This window comes from Ruditapes philippinarum, unplaced genomic scaffold (genome assembly GCF_026571515.1).
Source record: "Ruditapes philippinarum isolate M1 unplaced genomic scaffold, ASM2657151v2 ctg4502_1_1_1_1, whole genome shotgun sequence".
Classification (NCBI taxonomy): domain Eukaryota; kingdom Metazoa; phylum Mollusca; class Bivalvia; order Venerida; family Veneridae; genus Ruditapes; species Ruditapes philippinarum.
This window is the reverse complement of record NW_026861015.1, coordinates 49,428-60,463: the sequence shown is the minus strand read 5'-3', so window position 1 is coordinate 60,463 and position 11,036 is coordinate 49,428. Positions and strand designations below refer to the sequence as shown.

Below are 11,036 nucleotides of genomic sequence, written 5' to 3'. Positions count from 1 at the left end.
GAACGGTAAACTATCGGGTATTACCGTTAACTGTCGGGTATCACCATTAACTTTGGGGAATAACCGTTACCTGTCGGGCATTACCGTACAATATCGGGCATTAACCTTTCACGGTCGGGTATTACCGTTTTCTGTTGACTGGTAGATTTCACACCGCATCAAGGCAATAAGTCACATTGAATCTACCAGAGCACAGTGCAATCATCACATTATTCCTGGGCATACTGTCAAACATTAACCAGTACTATTTAACTTCACTTTCGCAAAGAACTGATAACTTCTATACCCGCAAGAGCAGAGATTCAGTGCAAAGGACCGAAGAAAATATCTATAATTAATATTCCAACACTCGTGATTTTGTCACTATAGACAAAGAAGGAAAATGACTGGTGTAAAACTGCCAATAAACACCGGTTAGGGACTATTTGTATTTGCGCCGTTATGTTTTCACCCTCGAGTGAATAGTTTATAAAGCATTTTAAAGCAAAAAAAACACAAAACATTTTTATTTATATTTTCAGTTCGTATAATGTTTGCTTTGCATACAATACCGAAATAATATCTCACATACACTAACGCCACATAATTATCCATATTAGTTCATAAATATTTTGATAAAACGGCGCCAATCCGTAAGCAGCGTAATGACGTCATCCAAAGTAAACAACTTATTCATAAACAAGCTGACGTTATTTCATACATACAAGAATGATAAAAGGGGCACTGATGTAAACACAATACGACGTAAGTTTTTATTGTTGAAAACTTGATAAAATAACGGGTGCGCAGGCTGGTCTGGATCCATGCTGGTCGCAAACCCATTATGTTGGTTTTGTCGTGACGCGGCTCATATGTCGAGTGTTAATGTAATCTAGGTTTGGATGTCATACAAATTAAACTGTTTTCTTTTTACACATTAAAATACACTTTCTGCGTTTTATGATAAGAACCTTTCAATAAACGTTAAAAGAATGGAAATACTGTCTTACTGAAATGAAAATTGCACATAAAACCTGTAAATATCGTGTTGTTCCATTTTTCTGTCAATGTTCTGAAGCATTACAAAAAAGTGAGGAAAATTTCTTTTCTTGTATTCTGTTCTGAACCCTTCTTCAAATTTATATGTGATTAATCTATTCTAGTTATCATTTAACTCCGTTAACCTGAAACACATATATAAATTAGATAACGTTTTCTTCCGTTACATATTACGTTTTTACGATTTATCTTTATAACCCTTGTTGTGTATGAATCGCCTAACTTTATCATCGTCAAATAATCTCTACTAACATTGCATTGATCACCCTGATATGGTTTAAGTTAGTCAATGTGTGTGCAAATAAAAGAGATAACATTTCAAAACAAACTGAACTCTCTTTGGTTTGTGAATAACAAAACATGGACGATATTTTAGTGTGCACTCTATCCTTCACGAAGAGAATAACGAATTATCTTCTAGTGTGGTTTCTCATTATGGGGATAAGTAGAAGTGAAATTAACACATGTAAGTTCATTGAAAGTTGTGTTTTATGTCATTCAAAACAATCATTAAAATAAAATAATTACTGGTTTTTTTTTATCCCGCATTAGTTATTGAACAATTTTCTTTTTAAGTTTCATTGTGAAGTTCACCTCGGGTTTAAAAAGACCCACATATACCTTAACCAAAATATATTTCCCGTTCCTCGAAGTGTATTGCCACAAGACATAATTTCATATATTGATCGTTTTTCGGATAAATGATTATTTCGGATAGCTATGAGAAATATTAGAAATCATCTAAACAAAAGAGAAGTGAAGAAAGAAGAAAAGGTAAAGATATTAGAAATTTATTTAAAAATGTCATTAAAGGCCCATTATGCCTCAGAAATGCTATCATTTTCATTTCACACAAACTTTTAATTTTGGTATCTTGTTGTAGCTTCCAGAACAGTACTCTTTTGCCAAATATAAATGGACTAATTTTGCTTCTTTGCTTTGTTTGTAATTGGTATATACATGTATTTATATTAACGCATAACAGCACATTTAACGCTATTTCCTTTAGCTGTTAAATACATAACGTACTAAAAATCGATTATTAAAACATAATAGATATTATGTTTGACATTTCTAAAGAATTGAGTAAATATGCATTTTTGAGGCATTTTGAGGCGAATTGAAACGTTTGGTGTTTTATGCGGTCACAATATGTGTAATTGTCAATGAAACCGCCCAAAACATGATTACATTTAAGTAAGCAACATATCTATTCATTTTGGAAATATTTAATACACAGTGTGGCTATTTTGACAGTTCTGATACATACGGTTACCATGGCAAAAATGCCATTTTACAAAAATCCAACACGTTAACATATATATACATTGTATATATATTTTTATTTTTGAGTTCGCCAATAAGGTTAACTCATCATACAAAAAAAATAAAATAATAATAATAATAATAATGATAATAATAATAATAATAATAATAATAATAATAATAATAATAATAATAATAATAAAAATCTATGAAAGGATTAAATTTGTCTAAAACTGTAGAAAATATTTTTAAAAAAAGGGTTGGAAATTTGTCATGAAATGCATAATATTATTATTAATTCAGGGTGGGACATGTATTGCATTCAAATCACAATTTTTTTACTAAAATATATTTACAGATTATATGAATGATTACTGTAACTCCAAATTGAACATGGCAACGGAGAAGATAGATCAGTTGAAGCTAGTCCTTGACGACGACAACATTTACAACAACAACAACAACAACAGCAACAACAACAACAACAGGGGATGGTCTTGCGAAATAAAGATAGAAACTTGGTACAATTCATATAACAAGATTATGTTCTATTTTGAACATCTTAACTTGGATTGCAGAGAAGGTCATCTTGAATTTTATGTTCTTCAAAATAAGGACACACATGTAAAAGGTTAGGGAATCGGTATAACGTAAAGCAAATTTAAAATCTGAAAAGAAATGGGAAAATGTTTTGGAAAACAATGATATAAAATGATACTTAGAATTTAGCCAGACATTTAAAGCTACAGTAACTATTGATTCAAAAATAAGATCTTTTGGGAATAAATACTTAATGCGGCTTTATATTTCAACAAATAAATGTATATTCGAAATTAAATTATTAAGTAAAAACTTTCTGTAGTAAGTAGCCTGAAAGTCTGGAGCATGAATTCTGAGAATTAAAAAAAAGAAAATTTTTGTAATTTACACAACAGTTTGAAAATTGATGTACATGTTATAATGTTTTGTATTTATCAAAATAACTTTTTCAACAAAAAAAAGACAACAATTACCTTTCTTTGAGCATTTTTATCACATCTAAAACTCAGAATTACTATTGAAAAAGAAATTGCAATTATTCAAAACAAGGTTAAGTACCATCTTAAGAAATGGTCCTTTTGAAAAAAATAGCATGCATTCTTTACCACAAACATTAAAACATAAGCCTTTATTAACTTAAGCTTTAACAAAAAAATGTCCAGCATTAAATATGTGTTTACGATACATGGTTATGACCGCTCACGTCAAATCATTTTCAAATTTAAAAAAAATATTACCCTTTAAATTAATATGTATTCTCAAACATGCGTGCATCAGCATTTTAATGTTGTCTTTTTTGTTTTCTCCTTTTTACACACCGATTATAATCCATTATTATTGTTTGTTTTTCTTTTTTAATATCACAGATCACATAATTTATAGTCACTTCTCGGCGGTCGATCCTTTACTGGATAACTGACCAATGACCATTAATTACCAAGGTCTCCGCATGTGCTTTCTAAATTATCTGTCAGCAGCAAATGGCCATAAGGCCCAACTTGTATGATCAATTGTCACGAAAAAATAATGCCTGGTCCAAGATAACCCATAATCAAGCATACTTTTACATTATTCTTGTTTTCCGCGTTGAGCAATGTTTTTAAACCATTCTTCCAATCTGGCAAATGGCTACGCTTCAATGAGTTTTTTAAACGTACCGTACATGTATTTCTTCGAAAAAGCGGCATGGAAGACATTTTCTATCATAAGAAACTATAGGACCAACTCTGCCGTCTAGAATTTCAGCATTTATTGCACTTTGGTAGCGAAGGAAGTAATAGCTACAACTGTGAAACTAATTGAGGTGTTGTTTGCCGCAGTTTTGAGTCATCTGCTCCTAAAATGACTAACAAGAGCAAAAACACATTTCCCAGGGCACTTACCTAAAACTGTAACATAGTGACCCCTCACCCCTGTTTTATCAATTTGTTTTAATAATAACTCTGACGGAAATTTTCTGCACTTGTTTTACTTTTCCTTCTTAGTGAAAATGGCACAACTGAAGGAACCATCTTAATAATGAGGAATAGCGATAAAATAATTTCCTAAATTTGCTATGATAATTAATATATAAGCCGCGTCATGACAAAACCAACATAATGGGTTTGCGACCAGCATGGATCCAGACCAGCCTGCGCATCCGCGCAGTCTGATCAGGATCCATGTTGTTCGCTATCAGTTTCTCTACCTGTAATAGAGTTGGTAAGCGAACAGCATGGATCCTGATCAGACTGCGCGGATGCACTATGTTGGCACTATGTTGATTTTGTCGTGACGCGGCTCATATTTTTTGTATACCAGGACTTGAGGACGAGACATGTGGGACTGAGAAGCCAGAAGGGGTCTTTATAGGAGATACACGGTTTCTTAAAATAATATATACATCTCTCAGACGTCCACGCATCATGACTGTATTTTCCTTAATAGTTACAGCATTTAGAGACGGTAAGACAGTTTTAATTTAATTTATTCTTTTTGGTAAACGAGTTTGTTTAAATAATGTAAAGCTAAGTTATCCATCTAGCTTAAGGAGCGTCTGTGGTTCTACACAATTCAAAACAGGTGCCCGCTTACGCCTGAAGTAGTGCACTGAAGGGCACCCGAGGTCTTCCTCCGCCAGTAAATCTGGAAAACCGCTATATGACCTAGACACTGTGTCGGTGTGACGTACAACGCAACAACAACAACAAAAAATAAAAAATAATGCCAAAATGATTTCTGATTATTTTTTTTTATTTAATGAAATGGAGTACACAATTAATTCAACAAAGCAGATTTCTATGCATCAATGTTTTGTGATGTGTTTTTCATTTCAACATACAAGCAAAACATTCTTACTGCAAAATTATCATTTTCTGTGAGAAAGTAATTTTGAGCATGGATTTAACTCAACTGGAGGTACGCCGTTTTATTTGAAGCAACTAGTCTCAACCTAGAAAAAAATATTTTTTGATTTCATTTTTAAAGAAAATAAAATGCATACATGCGCATTTTCATATTTTAAATGACACTGTGCGTATTGTATGCAGAACTGGCTTGACCTCGTTATTATTAATATATATCATAAGAAGTAAAATACATGTGCAGCATAGTAAAAGTGTTACAATTAATCAAACTATATTGGTTAAGCCTAGTGCATCTTTATTTTGCAGATACATGCTCGGTTTACGCCCATGAATATGACATGTATTACAATTAGTCAAACTATACTGGTTTAAGCCTAGTACTTCTTTATTTTGCAGATACATGCCCGGGTCACGCCCATGAATGTGATAATTCACGGTGCATAGATAAAGACCTCGTTTGTAATGGTTACAATTCTTGTGGTGATAATTCAAGTTGCTCTTCAAGCACGAGTATTGTATTCGGTATAGTTATAGCCTGTATTGTCGCCATATTGTGCGTTGTTGCTTTATGCTGTACGTATAGACTACGACAAAAAGGCAGAAATATGACTGTAAGTTTGACTTCATTGATTGACATTGATTTCAAGTGTTGAGGATTGGACATTGCTTAACCCGGTTCTAAGTCCATGAATGATTTTATATTGTTTCCAATATTTCTCACGATAAAACTCAAAGAAAGTCTGCTATTTTCATTTCATTTTGTTGTTTTCATTATCTCCTAAGGACCTCCCATGTTCCATGCTTTAATCCCCCATAGCAGAAAATGTCAAATTCTTTAAGGCAGCTGTAAAAAGTTTTTACATGTAATTTTGATATTTTCATTGCTTCAGAGCGATCTTCATTGTTCGAGATGAAATTAACTTGTATTTTGTTTGTAACATCAAAACATTTCGATCCCTTGAATCATTGCAAAAAATAATATATGGTTTGACATAACAATAAAAATAATTTTCAGGACATAGGTACGTTTAACTTGTATTTGTAACCGCTTCTTTCCCTTCAGAATTGTGACAACGCACGAAATGAAAACCAGATACCAGCACTTAACTTTGAAGAATATGAGAGATCCGGATCTAACAGTCAAATCTATCAGATCACTGCACTAGGAAGAGACATATATTATCTCCAAATGGATGGGCATACTAATCGGAACACCGAACATAATTATCATGATGAACAGATACTTCCACCTTGTTATAACGAGATGTTTGGCAGTAACGAAGTACATTTACCAGCAGTGAATGAGACCAATAATTTGACTCGATCACCGGGTGGTCAAAATAGTAACAATAATGGTGCATATAGCGATAATGATACAGGACTTCCATCTTATTCAGAATTATTTACAACAAACTCCTCAGAAATATTTCCCTCACAAAGAGTGATCCAAAACACGAATGCAACACTACCGTTATATTCAGAAATGTGTACACAAAACAGATTAGAAGATAGGCATCAAGCGACACAAAGAGCGCAAAGTCTCATATTAGATATATCTCACATCTCTTCAGTAGAGCAGGGTATAACATCAGATGAAAATCATTATGATCAACAACAAGGACATGTTTTAGAATCTAGTTTATGATATTATATCATAGCTATCAATATGTTACCTTAATTTTGATATCTACCTTATTATGTATTGTCAGAAACCCAAACGATTTTGTTTATTGGATGTCTCCATGGTGAATCCAGTTTGTATTTTTATAATCAGAACAGATCATCATTTTGGGCGTCCGTGGTTAAAGTCGCTATTTTCAAACCACTTGTCCCTAACCGCTGTTGGTTCGAATCCCGACACGACTTTGTATACTTTTATGTGACGAAGCTATCCGGGTGGCTTACGGAACGTCGCTGGGAATACAAAGGTACCCGATCGTGCCTGAAGTAATGCACGGAGGGACACCTACAGTCTTCTTCCAATAAGTGACATTCATATGACCAAACCATTTTCACATTATTAAGATGTGACTGAGGTGTAAAAAACAATGATATAATGGAAGATAGGTCAGAAAAAAGTATACTGCAATGAGTTTTTAGTTGGCCACCATGTAAAGGGATACATTTTGCAACCTTGCTAATAAATGTTAATTATTTAGTGTTCTACATACTTAACTTTCGATCCAAAGAGAGGAAAAACTCAATTGATTACAGCATTATACATGCGGATCACTACATGCAAATAACTCCTCACCCCTATGCTAACATCATCGTGTATAGTATGGTCATTGTTGTATCCGATACAAACGTTTTCTTCTTGAATTGTTATTAATGTTACCAAATAAGATCCAAACAAAACAAAAAAATATTACACATTACTAGATAGTGAGGAATAAAACACAAGTTGCCAACTATACGTTATTTGCATAATATAAGGCCAATATCTTCCAAATACAAAAGGCGTTCCGAGGTTGTGACCCATTGTCAGGGTCTAGGGTGTGGTTATTATCAGATGTGTGTGCCGATATCAAAATAGTATCCTATCAGACACACGATGACAATTTGTTTGACTGTATTGCCATTGCAGATGGAGATGTACAGCATGGAACCTTTTCTGTTATGTTTATTTTTACAAATAAATGTGTATGTCTAAGAACAGTACATGTTAAGCATTGTATTACAATTTCACACCCTTACTTTCAAATGATGCAAAGTTAAGATGGTATCTGAAGGTTCTTTGATTTCTTATCCAACTGCTATAGAACAATTCAATGTCCCGTAAATCATTAAACAACTTGTATACTCCTATATTTTTAATAGAACTAAATATATTTTCTTAAGTAAAAACATGTGATAAATATATATGTTGGCTTGATTTTAAAATTGAAATTGAGAGTACGCTAGATGTGACAATTCCAAAAAGAAAATGAACTATGAAACTGTTTTAATTGATCATTGTTTTTATAGAGTGAAAGAACATAAAAGAGATATATTATAACAGTGTTTAATTTTATGTAAATATTGCCACTTTAAAATAGCAAAAATTCAGCCAAGAATATAGAAAACTCAATTTTCTAAAATAGGGTTTATTTCTAAAATTTTACACCTTTTACATTTTAAGCATTTTAAATTTAAAAATTTTACTTTTTAAGCATTCAAAACAACATTGATATATGACAAAATATATAATTTATTTTCAAAAGTCAATTGCCTCCATACGAAAACAAACAACAATATTATAACTTATCAAAGCAGACTGTAATTTGTTAAAACATCATTTTGTTTGAACATTTTCTTAAATGTATAAAAAAACTCTTATCAGTTCAAATCAATAGCCTCAATGCGGATGAGGCCTCCGACCTATACACTGTATAAAACATATACGGTACAGGCCTCCGACCTATACACTGTATTAAACATATACGGTACAGGCCTCCGACCTATACACTGTATAAAACATATACGGTACAGTACACATATATATTTCTTAAAGAGACATTATGGTCATATTTTCCATGAGAAGTCTAGCTAATTTGGTAACATACATTTCAAAACTTTCATAATTGTCATCGACACAACATTTGTTGGAAAAAATAATAAGGATAAAATATAAAATAATGAAGAGACTAACACAATCTTTTAATCAATTGAACGTTACAGAAACATTCTGAAGGATATGTTTAGAAATTTCGAAAAGAAAACTGGATCATTGTTTATTTTTGTGATGTAGGAACAAAATTGAAATAAGTTATGGCATAATATGTAGTACTTCTTTACAAATACACTTGCCATTTACACTTACATGGGCATCATGTTACTTTAAATTACATGTAATAATCATAATCATATTATCATTATACAAACAATACAGTATGAATATTCATTATTCCCAACATTAATTTATTATCTCCTTTTTATTGAATTATAAATATTCATAAAAATCATTCGTTTTCAATTTCCCCCAAGGAATATAAATTTCAATGTTTGGATAGTAATAATAATAATTATAATAATACCATAGTATACACAATAAACGTAAATTTATATATAACTGACAGACAATAACAAAGTGAATTAATTTTACATTGTCTCACTATTTATTCGCACATAGGGCAAGTCAAATTTATTAAAATATATCTTCCTTTTTCGATCATTAAAGTATGAAATGAGCTTCTCGTCCTTACAAAACACTTTCTTTAACTATCAATAGCTATACAAGCTGCTATTATTCCATATTGAAGGCAATCTTGTACAAAACAATCATAAACAAACAATGTTTATTTTTTGCAGTATAAGAAGCAACTTTAATCTTAATATTATAATGACCTTAGATAAATCAATAGTTTCTTTTGCTCAGCTAACATACCTTTCTTTACGAAACCGAAATGGAAAGGAATGAGAGAATAAACAAAAAATTATGCAGTAATTCGCCATTTCTCAAGTTATAACCCCTTTTAGGATGTTTTACATCGATTCATGTAATTAAAAGTCGTCCAAAACACCCCAAAACGACACAATTAAAAATATTACTGGCACGATATAATTGAGCATGTTCAAGGATGGTACTGGTAAATGCAAGCTACAAGTTAGCGTCCACAAACCTTGGCAAAACGTGAGCACAAAATCAATGGTCAAACATGAATTTGCAGACTTGCTCACCTAACATAGATTTTTTTCTTATAATTTGAAGTCAGCTGGTTAATCGATTATATATGATAATTATGTTATGAAGCATTTATGAACATGTTTTCATAGTTATATGTTATTAAACTAAGTTAACTGTGAGAAAATTATATAGGAATAAAACAAGTGAATAATACCTTACAAATTAGACAAATATGATCAAAATCATATGCAACAGTGGTAAAACAATAGAAACTCAAATTGTATAACTCAAACATAAACAATAGCTTAAACAGTGCGGCAATATCACGCTGCCTCGACGTCATTTTCGGCATCATCTCCAAAACAAATATTGCCCGTTTCGAGAAAAAAGCCGTATTTTATTTCTGTACCATAAGCTTGCCACAGAATATTAGATCTTCTTTAGTAAAAGAGACGTTTTATCCAACACTTTGTATAAACATGAAATCTTCAGTTACAAGCTATTTCGTTTTCTTGCATTTTCTGATCCTCGCCATTATTAAAAAGTCAGGTTTACATCCACCGGGAGTACGGAAGGCAAAATCTTACCTAGATATGTTTATATTTTCATTATTAATGGCGTAAATCTGAAATTTGTTTTCAATAGAAAATTCTGGCACCAGTTCCAAGTCGAAACATTCGGACTACAGTTTAAAGCAGATTTCAGAATTGGTTGTAAATGCAAAACAACATACATTCCGTTCTCTTTCTATAATAATGTTAACCATGAAAAACATTTTTATTTACATATTAAAAACGCATGCACAAATAAATTTTACTCGCTGCGCTACTGCATAAGTGATTTTGAATGTCGTGAAAATGCTGTCTGTATTTGTATTTTAATCATAATTGTTCTTTCACGGAAATGATTTGAAAAGTCTTTTAGTGTCATGAAGCAATACTTATGGAAGAGAAAAACAGAATCCCTAAATAACACTCAATACGGCAAAATTGAAAATGTTGCAGGCTAGGTTTGAATGAGCCTGTTCACGGACGAAACTTGAAAATGCAAGCTTCCGTCCACACCCCCGAGAACCAAGTCTTCATACCCTTTGCAGTAAAATGAGTTTTATTCTATTTCAGACTGGGTGAAATCAAGGAGACATATCCGTTTTCTCACTTCATACGTCATACGTCAATACGTCAAATTAATATCGCCTTGCGCTCAACATCGAACCTTTTGCTCCATCTCTTGCCCTTTCG

At 32.2% G+C, this 11,036-nt stretch overlaps 1 protein-coding gene across 1 annotated transcript; it reads left to right on the top strand.

The window, feature by feature from the left end:
• The first annotated feature begins 1,357 nt into the window (after positions 1 to 1,357).
• Positions 1,358 to 7,347, top strand: LOC132714218 (uncharacterized). The gene is made up of 5 exons (XM_060697021.1): positions 1,358 to 1,504; positions 2,663 to 2,935; positions 4,645 to 4,788; positions 5,586 to 5,800; positions 6,253 to 7,347. The coding sequence occupies exons 1-5, from the start codon at positions 1,399 to 1,401 to the stop codon at positions 6,832 to 6,834; spliced, it is 1,320 nt and encodes a 439-aa protein (XP_060553004.1). The 5' UTR covers positions 1,358 to 1,398; the 3' UTR covers positions 6,835 to 7,347.
• The last annotated feature ends 3,689 nt before the right edge of the window (positions 7,348 to 11,036 follow it).